The 18,044-nt window shown below is 41.1% G+C and overlaps 1 protein-coding gene across 2 annotated transcripts; it reads right to left on the bottom strand.

Moving 5' to 3' along the window:
* Positions 1-1,882: 1,882 nt before the first annotated feature.
* IBSP (integrin binding sialoprotein) lies at positions 1,883-17,820 on the bottom strand. 2 transcript variants are annotated; one of them, XM_090034772.1, is made up of 7 exons: positions 16,669-16,770; positions 15,454-15,518; positions 14,733-14,783; positions 13,973-14,044; positions 9,984-10,046; positions 4,320-4,439; positions 1,883-3,318 (listed from the first exon to the last, which is right to left on the bottom strand). In XM_090034772.1, exons 2-7 carry the CDS (start codon positions 15,505-15,507, stop codon positions 2,692-2,694), a joined length of 987 nt encoding a protein of 328 aa, XP_089890898.1. In that variant the 5' UTR covers positions 15,508-15,518; positions 16,669-16,770; the 3' UTR covers positions 1,883-2,691. The 2 variants fall into 2 exon arrangements, with proteins under 2 accessions (XP_089890898.1, XP_089890897.1); XM_090034771.1 differs by lacking the exon at positions 16,669-16,770 and adding an exon at positions 17,767-17,820 and having other exon boundaries at positions 1,884-3,318.
* Between the last annotated feature and the right edge of the window lie 224 nt (positions 17,821-18,044).

The following is an 18,044-nucleotide window of genomic DNA, read 5'->3' as shown; positions in this document are numbered from 1 at the left end:
TGGCCAAGCTGCGCTGCCCCCCCACCATGCAGGGGGGCTGTGCCATGAGGTTAAGAGTGTGGCTGCTGTTGCTGGTATGCTGGAACTACCCAACTTGCTTTTAGGAGTTCAAGTAGATAATATAAGACCTGGCCCTATTTGTCCCTACTTAACATATAACCAAAACTCAAAACAAACTTGAATCTTTTTAGTACTTAGAAAAAAAACCAACTGCTGCAGGAGGTGGAAATAGCAAAATAGTGTAAAAGCTGTGTTTCCTTCTAATATTACTTACAAGCTGTGGAACTGGGAAACTGACAACAAGAGGTCCTGGAAATCATTTTTAGAAAGTGACTTCTGATAATATTAGCACATAAAACAGATACGAAGAAACTGTAAATAAAATCTGGACTCATACCCAAATTTTTCTAAGATTACATATCACCACTTGACTCTCTTTCCAAAATGAATCTACCACAATAGCATACATCCATTGTGAGAGCAATCTAATATTTCCTATATTATTAGAAATTATTTTAAAGCAGCAGTTGTAATTTACATTTTTGGGGGTTGTTTTGTTTTTGTAAAGGATGTAAGGCACCACTGATGTAACAGAATTAGATACATCTCCTGAATACAGCCTGACAATTTCAACTGTGTAATGGTTTCATTATATATTTGGATGTGAGCTGGACAACAGGACAAAGCCTTCAGAATTACTTCATTTTTTGATCTTGGGTCAAATTTGCTGAAGTGTCTAAGTGAATTAGGATCCTTACTGCCACTTTCAAAAGTGATTTGACATGTATAAGGTCACTAGGACTTAGACCCCTAGGTTCTAAAACCGCCATTTGAGCGCTTTTAAAAACTTCACCCAACATCTGAATTTGAAGCCAGGCCTGAAGGTAGAATTTTCCCAGAAACTGGGATTCACGGTTTTCTATCTCCATTTGGGCCAGAAACAACTATTGGAGGAAAAGCCTCCTGCTCTATGTGAACATTGTAAACAATCATTAGAAGATCCTGAGGCTATTTTATAATGTAAACATTTCGGAAAATGTTGGTTTCTCCCACTACAGAAACATCTTGAATGATGGCAACTAACAGGCAAGAGCCAGCAGAGCTTTGAATGTTTATAGTTCTAATGCTTGTGAGACGAAGTGAGCCAGACCATGCCCATGGTATAATTATAATGGTTTTGTGATGCATCCAGAGTGTTACTGAAGCGCAGAATGAAAATAGAAACTCATTTTCCGGTTAGACCTATATTAGGATTTGAACACAGGTTTCTTTTCTAGAAGTGTAAAGCTAGTGCAATAACTGCAATTAACCCATTGCTATACCCAGAACATATGAGATGAAGAGGCATATATTACTAGTAGGATTCCTTTAGTTAGTCTCTTTTCTCAACAAAAAGCATGTTTATTTAGAATAACTCCATCTAGTCATCTTCTGTCATCTTGCTTACACTTGCACGTGTGTTGAGGTGGTAGGCTTGATACTTTTGGGGAACCACATAACAATACAAATCTCATTAGAAAATGCTAATGCAGTTAGTCTCTATGTTGTGGCACAGATCCAAAGATCCCTAGGTGCTGATTTAGATGGAGCACCAGAAAGGCAGCACCCAGAGAGCCTGTACCATGTCACCATGGCAGCAGCAGCCCATGCACAGAGAGGTAAGACTTTCCAGTGCTTGGCCTCCTGTTTCCCCTTGCTATTGAGTGTCTCTGACCTATCATAATTCTCTACGATTGAAAGTGCATTGTTACCAAATGATACAACTTTGAACTTCTATATGGGCATTCAGAAGAGCATTTGCTTTTCCCATATATTTGCTTAGGGTTAGATTCTGTCATTCATACTCACAACAAAGTGGGTGGTACCTCTCCCCAGGAACTGTCCTGTGGATCTCTCTCAACTTTACAGATGATGGGACAGCCTCAGAGATTCAAGGCCCAGCTTTCAAAACCAAACCAATTGCAAGTGTAAAAAAACAACCATGTGCCCCACTGACCCCAATACATGCACTGTATCAGTTGAGTCTCTGGTCCATTGAGTGGAAGACTAGCAACAAAAATGAGGCAGGTGTTTTAAAAGTTATTTCTTAAGCACAACATGTTCAAAATAATTGCTTTAAAATGAGTTTTGAGTTTAATATAAACAATGGATAGACTGCAAATATAACGTGTACAACAAAACTCATTTTATGATAATGCCATCTTATACACGGTATTCCTCAGTATTGAAATTAAAATGCTACAGCCCCTGGTAGGGTATATAAATGTCCACAGCAAGTGTATGAATCCTGGTCAAAAGCATGTATTTAATAGGGTGGTGTCACCCATTCAGCATAACATTTACTAGGTGTAATTAACATGTTAAGCAAATGCATGTTCAAGCAGTTTAGTGCATATTAAGTACCACTGTAGAATTGCTAAATTGTTCCCTTTCAGGCAATATTATCTAACATACTAACTTTAATACATGCAAACCTGAATAGGTGACAGCACTCCAATGATTTGCAACCACTGTCTAAGTGAATGTGTGACTACCCCCATAGAGAGCTTTTTTTAAAAAATTAGGAACCAGGGGGTTGTTTTTTTTATACAGGCACCAGGTTACATTTTGTCATACTTTCCTGAGTTGAACTTTGAAAACAATTGCTATGCAGAGTATTAGTATTAACCAGATCAATCAAGGTCTTGCTCTTCATTGACTATAATAGTAATCATGGCCATAGACATCATATCCATGCCCTTTGTAATAGCTGTACTCATCCTCATAAGTTCTGTAGGTGTCTCCGCGGGGGTACCCATTCTCGCTTCCGTAGTTATAATCTGTTTGGCTTTCATAGCCATTTTCATAGCCAGGAGTAGGACTTTCTTCATATCCATAACCCTCCTGATCTACAGTGGTGGTAGTGTCGTATAGCCCCTCATCCTCAGTGGTGGTTGTGTCATACAGCCCCTGATCTCCAGTGGTGGTGATGACAGTCGTTGCTTCAGTTTCATTTTCTTCCTCCTCTTCTTCCTCCTCATTTCCCTCTTCAGCCCCCTCATTGCCATTGCCTTCCCCATTCTCATCTAGGCCATTACCTCCATTCCCAGTCTCTGCATCAGTAGTGTTGGTGCTAGTGCCATTAATTCCATTTCCATTTTCATCCACTTTTTCTTCATTTTCATTTTCCTCCTCTTCATTTTCCTCCTCCTCATTTTCATCACTATCTTCATTTTCAGAGCCTTTGCTTGTCCCACCTTTTTCTGGAGCCTTGCCCTTTCCTCCCTTTTTAAGGACTTCACTCTTCTCTTCTTTCTCAGGACCTTTGCAGTCTTGGCCCTGGGTTGCACATAGCAAAGAATTCAGAATTATGAAAGGATAAGTATACAAAGCAGCAACACAGCCTTTCAAAAAAAATAAATATAGGGCCATATACTAGGATCTTTACTTCAGGCTTAATGTGCTTTACGCTTACATGACTACAGGGAAAAATAGGAGCAGAGAAGAAATCTGCTACTTGCATGCCTCTCAGTCATGGCCTATACATGCAGGGCAGGGCAGGACAGGGCAGGAATTACACTAAATTACACTATGGATGCTTCCCCAGTTCCAACAGCTGATGGTGGGGGGAGGGGAGGTGTCCACCCATCTTTCCAATATACAAACTTTTACAGGCTAGAAACAGCAATAAGGTACACATTTTAAAAACAGTAACACATTACACCGACCTCATCTTCTCTGCTCAGCACAGGGCACAGAAAATCCATGTGCCTGAGGCATGCTATATTGCATCAGGTATAGGATCTGGCCACATACTGGGTGATACAGTCATGCAGGCTATTGCCCCAGAGATTTGCCCCTGTATAGCTTGGCTTACCATCTACAGAGAATGGACATTGAAAAAATGAATTTTATAGCACTGTTGATCTCTCTTGCTTGTTGGAAGCAGATAGATTTATGGCACAGTGAAACCTGTCCCTACATTGAAAACTCTTTGGGAAAGGGACTTCCTGCATACATATATACAGTGCCTACCACTATAGGTTCTTCTACCAGGTCTAAGCCTATAGGAACTATTGAAACAAATAATAAATGCCCTAGATGTTTTTTTAATGGGGTGTATCAGTGGGAACCTTCTTGTAAAAGGCTTACCCCAGCTCATATTAGGAGTGACTTCACTGATGTCCACTGCCTGACACCAGAGCAAAGGGGGCAAACGGAATCAAGGCTAAGGCATTTGATGATTCTTCAGGCCAGTCTATTTAGGCAGGGGGTCGTCTCATCAAGGAAGTCTCTTGTATAGGCTCCACTGTATTATACTGGAGGTCTGCAAACTTTACCTTCTTAGGAGCTTTGGTTTCTCTGTTGCCAAATCCCTTCTTGTCTACAGGGGCCTTCCCAGTGGGAGCCTCTGTGGTGGTCTCTTCACCCTCATTCTCCCCTTCGTTTGACTGCTCCTGCTGAGATATTACATGAGATTAATCACAAAGGCTGTTTTGTTTTAGAGAAACAATCCCAACATGTAAACATTTCATAAGCTTTTTTCACACAAAATTCCTTTTCCTGCTATTCCTTGTCCTTTCTAAAATTGTGAAACAAAGTACTACAATTTTGGATCTGTATTCAGATAAAGTGCAAGTAGTAAGGTAAGACTGTCAGATCCAGGTGCTTGCAAGTAGTTCCAGGCCAACAAAGCATATGTTTTTACATCTCAGGTACAAGTGATTACAACTATTGAAACATGTTGTAATGTCAGAAAAGACATGGTGTCTATATATAAACATTGAACAATTAGGACCACTTTTAGTTTTGTATTGTATAGAACGAGGGCTTTCAAACTTGTCTTCTACTGTGTGGACTCTATCTCAGGGACACCTCATGGCCCATTTGCCCTGTCATCCATGATTCAGACACACCCCAGAAATATGCAACACTCCTCAGATCAGTGGGAATTGTTCTGGCTTTGTATTTTGCCAAGAATTTTGTATGATGTTTCAATAAAAAAACAAAAGTAGGCTCACCTTTCCATTGTAATTAAATTTCAGTGACTAAAGCCAAATGTTTCTGTTTGGGTTACATATTTAACAGTGGATATAATTTGAAAAACCCAAACAAAACTTTCAAGTAAGGTTGACTGAGCTCATTTTACCTAACTTCAAATACAATCCAGCACTGAGGGTTAGAAAGTTGGGTTGGAAACCAGACATGATTAGGTTTTCCTTCTGCTTTGGGGAGACTGTAGAAACAGCCAATGAAAATATTTTAGTGTAGGAAGAGTATGCAAAGTAGATCAAAGAAGTATGAAGAGTAAAGAAATACAGAGAAACTGTAGAAAAGGAACAGAGCACATAGAATGAAAAATTGTAATGAAAAAATAAAAACCATATATTTAGAGGACCTCACTTCTACCTATTCATCTTTGAGGTTTATTTTTTTTACATCTTGAATACATAACAATAAAACTGTTATGTAGCATTCTATATGGTGACAGCAGTTTTTACTACCATACAGCATTTATGATGGCTAGGAAGAAATATATAAATGGTATTTTGATTGATTTCATCTTTACTGTGAAAGTGAAGTCCATGTCCTTCTTGGAGAGTGGATACAGAAGACAGTCTTTTTAGGTTTGATGCTCGGGTGACATTTCTAGAAGATGAATAGAAGGCAGGATGAAAATGTAACCACTGAGACTGGTGAGGAATAGCTCCTTATGTTCCTAAAGCTATGATTGGGAGTGTGGGAAACTTGAACTGTAGATAGCTACATGATTACTTTGGTATTGGGTTTTTCAGTAGTTCCTCTTGCTCACTTTGCTTAACTTTCCTTTGCTATTTTTGCACGTGACTTTTGTATTAAAATTTGGAAAGAATGCATCTTATCCTACGCACCTTTTATTGTAGAGACAGCCTTTAAACAGTAGTAAGATGCTAGGGATGGAAAAACAGTTTCATTTGACTCCTTTTATCCAAGCATGCTATTCACTATTTAAAAAGGAATCAAGAGAAGCAACCCTTATATTTTAGGTAAACTCAAACACTTAAAATTAGGGTTAATTTATGCCAGTGAAAGCCTAAGTAATTTTCTTCTCTGTTGAAAGAGCCACCAAATTGCATGGTGCAGCTGGCTGTTTGAATGGGACTCAGAGGTTACCATGACCCCTGTAAAATAACTACTATAATGTAGCTGTTTACACAGTCATTGCTGAATTCATCCCTTTCATTATAAATTATCTTCCTTTCCATTGTCTATAAGCAAAACCTTCTACATATATATCTTCACTTGGGAACTTTTAAGCATGCAATCATGAATCAAGTCAGGGTTTCACTAAACCATTTCAATTCACCTTCAGAAATGACTATATGAAAACTCAACTCCATTAAATTAAACCTCAGGACTATGAGTAAAAACATTTTAAAAGAAAGATAAAGGCTTTTAAAACACCTAGGAGAACCTAGGCTTATGTTTCAAGAAACTGTTTTTCTTCTGCCAGACTTGTTTCAAAAACACCTACAGCAGTGTACAAGATGCAGATATGCTGGCTCTCTTTCAGGTTTTATGCGTGGCAAAACTTTCCAAGGACAAGATAGACACCCGACTCTAATCTTGGCTGATGAGTAATAGAGAACATCTTTTTTACTATTTTTTTTCAAATATAGTACAGGCAACCCCCACTTAACACAGTTTTGCTTACCATGGTTTTGTTATAACGCTCATTTAAAATACCTACCTGGTTTCACTTAGCACTCAGCATGTTTTGTTATAGCATTCAACATGGAGGGTGGGGAGAAGTAGTTGCAGCAGCAGCGGTGGTGCCATTGTCATTGAGTGAAGCGGTGAGTGGCAGCTGATGGAGCCCAGGGCAAAGTATCAGGAGCCTGGGGTCCACTCCGGCACATGGTGCTGCAGCAGCCGGCAGGTGGGGAGGAGTGGTGCTGGTGGCAGCAAGAAGGGGAGGGCGGGACGTGGGAATGTGGGGCCTGGACCGGTGCCCAAGGCTGGGGCCCAAGGCCAGGGCCAGCAGGAGCGCAGGGCCCGAGGCCAGTGCCAGCAAGAGCGTGGGGCCTGAGCCAGTGCAAGCCAGTGCTCAAGGACACGTGCGCAGGGTCCCCTCCCCCAAGCCACAGCAGGGCCAAGCTTGTGGAGCCCTCCCATCTCCAAGCTGCAGCCCATGACCCCTTCCACTCTGGTCATGCACCCATGTGTGGGGTTCAGACACCATCCTGAGCTTCCCCCCTGCTGGCTGGAGCCCTGCTGCCTTCTTGCTGTTAATCCCTGGTCGGGCAGGTCCCCGACTCAGGCCTCGCAGGTGGAGTGGCTGGGGCTGGTGACCAGTGGCGGTGGGCTGGCACGGGCAATCGCGGCTATGGAACAATGAGGCCGGGAGGAGCCAATGCGTTCCCTGGCGCAGCCCGCACAGTGCGGAACCAATTATATTTACATTAAACCCTATAGGAAAATGGGCTTTGCTTAACGCTGTTTCACTTAGCGCTCAGTTTTTCCAGAACCAATTAAGAGCGCAAAGTGGGGGTTCCCTGTATTTTGTCTACTGATCAACATAAGCCACCCCTACATATATATCATATCTAACTTAAGAAATATGGCCTTTCTTTTTGTGAGTATAATTTTTATTCTTGCAAATAATATCACCAGCTAATAGCCCAAAGCCGAATGTTCATCATCAAATACCTAACCACACCTGCATTTGAACCTATATAAACCCTGTGTCATTTCAAAATGAGGACTGTCTCTAAGTATGTCCATTTTTATTTTCCACAGAAGCTACTGGATGTGGGTGCCCCTATTTCTCAGTCCCCAATTTGAGACATCTTGGGCCTGTTCTCAAGGGACATATGCTCATCATGTTCTGAAAAAACAAGCAATTTGAAGCATCTCTTCTTAGGTTCTCAAAAAGCACCAGTCACCATGCTAAATTTTAGCTGAAATGTTTTAAGCTATTTGCATTTATCCACAAGCAAAGCATGTTTGGGGGCATTCTGGGTCAAAGTCCTTTTCTTCTCTCTTTCTCAAAGTGAAAGGACAAATGTATTCTCTGTCAGTTCAGTCTCCATTTTATCTGCCATGAAAGGGCACCTGATGAGAAAACCAGGAGTAATGGCCACAAACTCTTGGAAGATTAATTCAAGCTCAACATTAGGAAAAACTTCTTCACAGTCAGGTTGTCCAGACTGGAATAAGCTCCCTTCAGAAGTGGTGCAGTCACCTACCCTGGAAATCTTCAAGAGGAGACTAGACAGTCACCTTGTTGGGGTCACCTGGCCCCCAGTTATCTTTCCTGCTTGGTGCAGGGGGATGGACCTGATGATCTTCCAAGTTCCTTTCCAACCTTATAATCTATGAAACTTAAGAATTCAGGATTGCTGCCAGTAGACACTAAAGGCCTACATTATATAGGCAAAGCAAAGTCATGAAATAGTTTTTGCTTCATGTAAAATTACCTACTGTTCACCTTCCAACTTGTGGGGTTTCACCCCAATGGATCCATATCTTGTATGGAAATACCAGAGCCCTGTCTTGGCTATGCTTCCCCAGCTCAGCCTTGTGCTGAGTTGCAGAGATCACCACAGAGCACACGTTCTCCATGCATGAAGATCCCAGACAATTATTACCTCCTATCAGACTGGCATATAGACTTTAAGCTGCCTTTGGGTACTAGGCATCCATAAAGAATTTAATCCTGGGCCTTTTCAAGGAAATTGCATAATTATTTCCAGTTTGTGGATTCGGGAACATTGAAACACTCCCTTCTTGAAGTACTGGAGTAGCTAACACCACTGAGTTATTTAAGAGTATGTGAAAACCAGGTAAACAATAGGATATAATGGCATCTTTGTAATTTGTAACGGTCAATCAAGGCCCAAAATTCAGCATCATAAATACAGAAATGTCTATGCACATATTGACCCAACAGACCACAATGATACCAAAGAAGCTATTATTGGTGTCCAGGTAAAAATATGCATTTCCCAGAATAGCTTGTACATTCAAATACATATTTACCAAAGGGATTATATCAGTTTTGGAGGAGCCAACACAATCTAGAAGGTAAAAAAATAATATGGAGAAGATCCCTAACTTCACAGACTGCAAATATATTCATAGTTATGTGAGGGAAGCACCATCTGTAGTCAGGATGTTTGTTCATTGTATTAATGGGTTTGCTTTGAGTTAATTCTATGACCACATTTGGGTTTTGGATTACTCTGTTCCCTAAAGGATCATGTTGCAGAGTCCTGTGGTGAGGGAACAAGGAAAACTACTTCTTTGTAAATAAAATAAGCACTGGTGAATCATCAAACCCAAGAACAGTGCAGAAGATTGCAGGCTGCTGTACATAACCCCCTCCACAAAGAACAGACCCAGACAAAGGGCCAGATCATCAGCCAGCATGACATTATTGTCAGAGCTTTGCAAATTTACACGCACTGCACAGCTGGTGCACAGGCTCCCTGAGAAAGAGAGAGTTCATCCCCGTAATGCTACCCTGTTTTTTAATGCAACCTTATTGTGGGATCTAAATAGCAGCAACCCTCTCCATCATTTGTGCCTTGGTTTACCCATCTGTAAAAAGCAAACAAGGACTTACCTGCCTCACAGTGTTGTGTCTGATTCATCATTCTATATGATCTATGCTCATATGGTCTGTGTAAAGATCTGAGCTTCTTCCAAGGAAGGAATTACTTAAGTGTAAAGCATGATTAGCATTCCAACCTGGTAAGCCTGCAGTAGGTCTGGTTCTATAATATCTCAGTTTCTAAGGCTCTGCAACCAGAAAGCCCTGACTCTCTATCAAACATAACTTCTTTTTTTAGATGAAACAGGTCTTTAAAACAGTTCAGTCCAGAATAGAAACCTATGGGCAGTTAAGTAATCCTAACTATGCTCATTCAAAGATGACAGGCTATAAAAAAATTGTCCCCAATTTTCTGCTTGTTTTGCATGTTGCTCAGTTTGTTTTGACAATGTCTGCACATGTTACTTACCCCCTCTTCCTCCTCTTCATCTGAGCTATCACCATCCCCTTCCTCTTCTGATGAGTCACTGCTCTAAACAAAAGGAGAAATATGAGCATTTTATTTCATGTGCTTCCAAATAATGCAGTAGACACACAAAGTGTGCACCTAGGAGAGACCCAGCTCAGCACTCAAACATTGGTGGGGTACTGTTTACGTCAAAGTTAATGGAAGCTGTGTGAGGCTGCATATAATGCACGTACCCCTGCAACAGTTATTCATCTTTAAGGATGTCCAAAATGTTCAACAGATTCTGTCGATCCAATAATTAAGGGGAACTATTGATAGAGAGTGATGTGGGTAAGAATTTGTAACATCAATCTAAATATGAGATGTGTATGGAATGCAATATTTAAAGTCACACTGATAGTTCCACCAACTTCCCAGGGAAGGAAGAGAGAGGGAAGTTTTCAATGTAGAGATAGGGAAAGTGCCTTTCATCTCAGAACATTTCATACAATATTATGCAAGTGCAGCAAGCCATGCAAGTGGCTTTCAGGGTGAAGCCAGCCAGAACACAACTGCTCACAATTACTTTGTGAAGTGACACAATTGTACATATCAGAGAGGTGTCTAGGAACTTCTTGAAACTTCACACAGGCAATAGATTTTAAGATCTTGCCTCAGCCGTATACTTAGTGGGCTTCATGAAACTTTGGGAGCGTAGAAGAAGCAGGGGCCCTAGATTGAAGTGGTGGATTTTTAAAAATACCGCTACAATTTAGCGCGGAGTGAACCCCCATGTTGTGCATACACCCATGCACTTACCTGCCTCTCTGGCAGCAGGGAGGAAAGAGCGAGCTGCTGGGAGGTGGAGCAGTCCCTGGGCTGTGGGGGGCAGGGCTGGTGCTTCCCTCTGCAGCAGCGGTGGCCCACCCCCAGGTAGCACCCACCCACAAGCACCCAGCTCGGGTGGTCCCGGGGGGCACCACAGCTGAGGAGGGAAGCACTGGGCCCTTGCACAGCTCAGGCAGGCAGACAGGCTCCAGGGAAAAAAATGGAAAAAAAAAAAAGATCAGACTCGCCACTTTTTTTTTTCTTGGGCAGAGCCTGCCTTCCACAGGCTTCCTGCAGAGCCCATGAGCCGCACAAAGCCTGGTGTTTCACTCCACAGCTGTAGGGCAGCAAGCTAAAAGTCCTTGGAGGAGTTTTAGTTTTCTGTGCCCCAAGTCATTTAAGGCTCATTATGCCACCGAATTTGCCACGGTGGCTGGAATTACTGCGCAATATGCCACAGACATGTGCAAGCACCAACACCATTAAAGCAGTACAAAAGCATTTAACCCACTTTAAAGTGTTGTGCACACATGTCCCTCATTTCATGTACACACAGCTTATGAGGGTGGATGGCAAGGCCAAACCAGTCTAGAGTTCAGTCCTCATCCTTTTGAAACACTAACCCTTTCAAGCCTATTTAGCCTACTATGCTGTTTCTTTCAGGTGGACCAAGCAACTCCGTTGCTGCTCAGAGAATTTCATCTCTTGTGTAAGTATGCTTCTCTTTGCAGAAACTCTTCCAACAAACATCCTTCCTCCTCACAAATATATCCTGAATTATATATATTATACTTTGAAACTCTCCCAGTAAGCCCAGAGCTTCCTGGAAAAAAACAGAACTAAAGAAAATCAGATATAGGGAAGCTTATTCTGCCTGGTCAGTGCTGCCTTCTTCAAGCTAGGGCTCCTAACAACTGCCTATGTGGCACTTGATATTTTCAGTACAATGCTCAGTTGTTTAATTAATGAGATTAATGAGCATCAGGGTACCAGACTCCAGTTTCATCCCTCTGTGAGGCAGTAAGCAAATGTGTTGGGTAGAGATGCTGTTAAATGGGTGTGGTTTCTCTGGCTTTAAGCTTTGGCCCAGATGTGCATAACATTTTGACCAAACATTTTTATAAGGTTTACTCTATGCCATAGGGTTCCAGGGATGGGTACTCACTCACACCTCCACGCCTTTGAGCTTCTATCCTCCAGTCACCATTTGGCAGAGACCGGTGGGGTGCTAAACAGCTTTATCTTTATTAGGAACAGGATTCAGCAACTCACATGTTCACAGCTTGCAGGGAGAACTACAACTACCCACCACCACAAACCACACCCACAGGGCATCAAGGGAGAGACTGGGTCATCCTACTCCTGGCCCCTTAAAAGTACATTCCCTATACCACAATCTTAAGCACCCTTCTTATAAATTTTTACTACCATTGAAATATTGCCAAATCACCAGTTTTCTACACACAGCTTTAGTATGACCATTTTAATTCTTAGAGGTGTGGAAAGGAAGGGTGGAATGAAATCCCCAAAATCCAAAGGTGTTTGTGGCCTTTGTACTTTCAGACCCTTCCCAAGGACGGACCTGATCGGCATACTTAGAAACTATGTGTGTGTAGGATTCTTCACTGACATTTTAAGATCAAGCCAAGGATGGGCCAGCACAAAAACATCCATGTACCCATAGGACATACCGAATCACTGTGTGGCTGAAGCATCACTCCCAGATGCCTGAAAACTTTTAGCTTTTGAGCGAGCCCTCTTTCAAAAGTACACCTGGTGCCTCAGCATTCAAATGCATTCCAGTAACAAGACAGTCTGTGAAAACTGTTTTGAGTCACTTCATTTAAAAAACGGTATTTATACTAAACACTGCCATTTCTCTTCATATGAGTAAAAGCATGACTCTTATAGAGCAGAATGACTTTTTAAAATGGAGTTTCCTTCCTAGTGTGATGCCCTATGTAATCATATGTGCTGTTTTCCTGTAGAATTGAACCATACTATGACCTGCCATTTTGGCAAGATAAGTGACACATGGCTGTGTTGGCTGCAGCTCTGGAGATCTGTGGTGTTATTTGTCTATTGATTTAACCTTCCAACTGTTTTATTTGTATGAATTTGTGTCTTTAAAATCAAGATGTATCACGTTAGACCAAACATCTTTGGAACACAGATACTGGGAGGAGAGGAGGTTGGTAAATCTGGCTCCATTGGGCTCTATCTGTGACTGTCTGACAGCTCCTTTCTGGTGCCTTTTACAGCAGAGAACAGGGAGCTGGTCTAAGGTAATTTGCTGATTCTGTTTCCTCACATGCAAGAGCCCCAGCTCAGAGATCACAGTGGAAACTTTTCCAGGGAGAAAGGTATAGTTGGGGATTTCTGCACCATGTCTGACTGCCAGTTTAAGCCACAAGCAGCCAGACACAAATTCAGGCAGCTGGAAAAAAATGATATAGTGAAACTGATTCTCCTCTCACGCCAGCTTTACACTGGTGTAAATGTTGACTTCAGTTAAATTAATCCTGATTTACATCACTGCAAATCCATCAGAATTAGTCTCAGTAGTTAGACTGCCTGTCAGGCTAGATTATAAGATGTTCCACACCATTACTGCTCCCTGGAGCCGTGATTATATTCAAACCAGCTGAGAATCTGTTCCACCAGGGCCCAGTTTAGCTACTCGAGGTTTCTCTCCTTGGCATAATTTCATTTCGGCCAGAAGAATATGTGAAATTAAAGCTTAGTGGAAATGAAGTCACTGAAGCCAGGATTTCAAATCTGTTTTGACAATACACTTGAGCAGCTCACCGAGCTCCATATTAAAATATAGAGAAAAATTGCTCAAACCCAGAAGAGAATTTGAGAGATTTGCACAACCTTATACTATGCTAGCTTTAACCAGCTTAATAATATATTACCATCCCTAAGTGCAGTTCACTGAATGTGCTGGATCCAATTCAGTCCTGCTGCAAGTGAACATACCTCTATTGTTTTTAAGAAAAACAATGAATTATTCCTACTTATGCCACAGCGGATGACCCGCACCAGACTTTGAACCATTTAACATTTACAATGACTTTTGTCCAATAAGTGTCTTAAATGTATGTACAGTATCATAATCTAACAGGCAATGTTAAGGAGCTTACATCAAAATAAAATAAGATTTTAAAAGCTGCATTTACCTGCATTCTTCTCTGTGGTGGATACACATAGGCATATCTGTAAAAATAATATCGATGCCTATTCTTGAAAACCTAGTAGAAAAGTAAAGAAACCATATCAATTTTGGTTTCAAGTACTGAAGCTTAAAAAACATGTAAGGATAAATCCAAGAGGATGAACAAAGTACTGTAGATCCAACAAAGGTGCGAAATTACAATGTACTGGCTACACCACACATGCCTGTAGACATGCTGGGAAGCTGCTTTGATGCACCGTAATTGCAGCACATTGGAGCAGACTTGATTAATCATGTATGCTAGAGCATACTAATTAGCACACTCCAGCCAGCCTCCATGTCTTTTGTATCAGCATTCCTGTGCTTCAAAAAGGTGATGCAGGCTCTTTAACTAAAGCTTGTTTGACGAGCTTTAGTTAAAGCACCCCTGCCACTATTCTGAAGTGCAGGGGCACTGGTACACAAGATGCTGTGGCACTTTAATTAGATTGGCTTTCAGAGCTGCTCTAATTAAAGTGCCCTCCCCCCACCCTGGACCACATGCAAAATGCCCTAACTGCCCAGGCATATGCTCTTATTAAGAGGTAGCTATCACAATTTCATTGAGGGCTAAACTACCTCTCATTTTACTGTAGAATAGGAACAGAGGCAGGTAGCAGAGAGTTGTTAACATACTCCTGTAAGTTCATACCTTTGCCTACCTTGCAATTGTTTCTTATGCCCCCCCAAAAGACAAAAATAGTTCAGCAAGTCCAGTCTCATACCGCATTTTCTTCAGAGTCATCTGATTTTGCTCTTCTGCGGAAGCTCTTGATCTGTAAGAAAATAGGTTGAGTTACTGAATGTGCCTCACATTTACAAAAGGCACCAAGACTATTTGATTGCAGCATTCTAACTTTTCAAATGATTTGTGAGGGTACATACATTTGTTTAATTTAAATGCCTATCTGTGCAGGCATTAAGAGGAGTTAAATTGGGCAAAAAAATGGCAGGCCTGATCTAAGTTAGTTTACCTCTTCAGATGAACTAATTTAGATCAGGAACAGGTTAACTCAATCTATCAAACATCAGTACATATTTGAAGCGCAGCCCTGGGCCTGGGAAAACTCGGCTGCTTGCCTCAGCCCTGGGGCTGTGCTCTTCTTACCCTGCCCCACACTTTTTACCCTGATAGGGCTATTTTTAGCCATCTGACCCTCCCCCCTACAGACCCACCAACCCCTCTCTAATCCTGCCAACCCCCCTCCCAGACCTTCCAAGCCTTTCCCACGGACCTGCTAGCCCTACTCCCCAGTCCCTCCTGCCTCTTCCTGCACCCCAAGTTACTTATACATGGTTCCCCATGTAGTTTTCAGTACCAATGAATGGCAGTACCCCCCACTCCCGGTCTACATTAATGAGGCTTATAGTAAGCTGCATGACATAGACCAGGAAGGGTGAATGACTGGATGCACCCTAAGTTAGTGAACTGTTAGGGTTACTCACTGAGAAAGCACAAGCTATTCCCAAAAGGCAGATAAAAATAAGTGCAGTCTTCATTGTTATATTTTCTGAAAGGAACAAACAGAGTATTGTCAGCACATTTGTTTCATGATTACAAAATACTGAAACAGCAACAAAGCTATTAAGATAAAAATCAGGTAGTCTTTTCATCCAGAGATATTCCAGTGAAACAGGCAGGCTATCTATAGCAAATAATTGTATCTGTATGTCATTTCACAGACAAATATAAAAGCTGCTTCTCTAAGAATATGACCATTTCTGGGATTGAATGTGTCATCTCAAGATAGTCAAATCCATTGAGATACATTGTCTGGCACATTTTTCCTTTCTCTCAATTGACAAATCATTCATCAATCAATCCCGAGTTCTGCAATGTATTTGTTCTTTGCAGGTATTCACAAAATAGTATATAAAAGCAAAGTAAATCAATTTTGTGGACTAAGTCTCTGTTTGCAAGGTCTGACTGTTCTTTTAGGCCATATGTGATTGTTTCCCTTTCCCTGATGGATGACCTGGAACATTTTAGAAAGCAGGAGAAAGTGAATGATGAAGTGTGAGCAATTATAGTGACAAATATATATCCAATATGAATTCTCAGACAAATGCTCTTTCATATGAGAGTTCACAAAGCTTCTGGCAACTGCAACCATTTTCACAAATAAACAAACATTTGTCCTTGTAAATGAAAAAGACCTCTATCACCTTATGAATAATAGCAGGAAAAGTTTATCACATTTATTCAAAAAATATGAATGAATCACATTCTGTATTATTCACCCAACAGTCATGTTAACTTTCAACAAAGCTCAGTAACACTAAGAAATACTAAAAAGCAGTAAATCACTAATATATAATATTGGTACTTCAGAAGGAAATATTTAGATAAACAGAATGACATGTTAATATCAATATGTCCAAGGCAGCAAAAGTTGGATTATCCTTAGAGATCTTCCACCCAAGATCTGGGTCCAAACTTTGCTTGGTCAATGCAATCAGAAGATCATGAATCAGAGGGTGGGTTGCTAGAGGACTGAGATAACATTCATGTTTAGATAGCTCGATATTTCACTGATTTACATAATGCAGGACCTCCTGATTGAAAAATAGTCTTTTGTTCTTTTCTCCAAACCTGCCTAAAATCTCAAGACCTTGACAGACTCTGAACAGTTTTCTGTAGTCTCCATGGGACACACTGACCTTTGAGGTCTTGGAGGAACACATAGGAGATTTGGCTAACATCTACTGCTTTCTTCAGTTTCCCAAATCACCAGTTATGGCCAGGAGGCAGGTGACAGCTCCACTTCCTTGTTATACACTACAGCAACAAGAACAGGAAACACAGCTGTAGTTCCATACAGCTTTCTCTTTCAGGCCTATACATCTGAGATAGGGCAGGGGGAGGGAAATCTGCCTTTCAGTAGAAAGGTGTTTTGGAAAGAACTATTACCCAACATCCCAAATCCTAACTCCCTAGTGAATGGCAAGGAGTTCTAGACACCAGGAGTAAGATATGGACCTGGGACAAGTGAGAGCCACTGTAATGTAGTTGATAATGTCACTGTATTTGTACCTGCCTGCTTTTGGTCCCTGACTATAATTTCTCTTCACTGAATTATAGATTTCTCTTTGGAAGAGGGAGCTTGCTCCTAGAAGTAAAATACTCATAGCTTAAGTCTTACATATTCACTGATTTCATGAAGGTGAGAGATGAGATGCTTAAAGACAATCAGTGTAGCTCTAAGAACTTTAGGAGACTTACACTGATTTATACCATCTAGGGATGTGCCTGAACATTGCACCTATTTATGACATTTGCTAAATCCATCTAAGCTCCATGTTTGTGACAGTTTCCTTGACTGAGTTTGTAAAAAGATATGTTGCTTTTTTTCTGCTGATCTATGGAGAACCTGATTTCTTTCACACTTGGATATTTTTTATGCTGTAATAAAGTCAGGCTGGGAAAAAAGCAGTAAGCCCTCCCCCCCATGTTTTCTTAATTATTCAGTGAGGTTTGAGTGCATTTCAGTTATGAAATACATTTTTTCACATTTTCTTTTGGGTCCTGTGCAGAAGCTGATGGTGAGTTACAGCTAGGTATGGCAGACCTGGTGATCTTGTCAATAAGCATTATTACAGCAATCTAGTATTATTACAGAAATCACACTGCCTTATAAAGAGTACAGAGCATGTTTCAATCCCTTGAAAAGGAGAGGACCAATAGGTTAGAAATACTGGTGGAAAAGCTTATCAATTTCATTTTAGACACTATATAAAAAAACTAAGCAGAGGTCCTACCTGTTTGCAGTCCTGAAGTATGCAGGCTAGTTGCAAGTCAGTGGACAGAGATTTACTAGTTCTTCTGCTTGCTCACTGTAATTCTACTGAAATATAAACTCTATTTTTGCCCTCCGGTAACCAATCACTGCTTTGCCCTATATGATGTCAGTAAGTGGACTCTTACCAGAAAACCTCCAAACTTCAACACTTTTCTAGTCACAGATTTAGTTTATAAACATAAAACATTGTTCCAGTGCCAGGAGGTTTGTATCGTTCCATTTAATTAAAGGTTTGGG

This window comes from Crocodylus siamensis, chromosome 2 (assembly GCF_052110815.1).
Source record: "Crocodylus siamensis isolate JL-2025a chromosome 2, ASM5211081v1, whole genome shotgun sequence".
In the NCBI taxonomy this organism is placed as follows: Eukaryota; Metazoa; Chordata; order Crocodylia; family Crocodylidae; genus Crocodylus; species Crocodylus siamensis.
This window is presented reverse-complemented; position numbering and strand designations above follow the sequence as displayed.

Coding starts and splice junctions, on each gene's coding strand:
- IBSP (XM_090034771.1), bottom strand. CDS start 15,507: ATGAAGACTGCACTTATTTTTATCTGCCTTTTGGGAATAGCTTGTGCT. Junction 10,047..13,972: donor CACCACAGAGAAGAATGCAG/GTAAATGCAGCT, acceptor CCTTTTGTTTAG/AGCAGTGACTCATCAGAAGA. Junction 4,440..9,983: donor ATGAAGAGGAGGAAGAGGGG/GTAAGTAACATG, acceptor GTAATATCTCAG/CAGGAGCAGTCAAACGAAGG.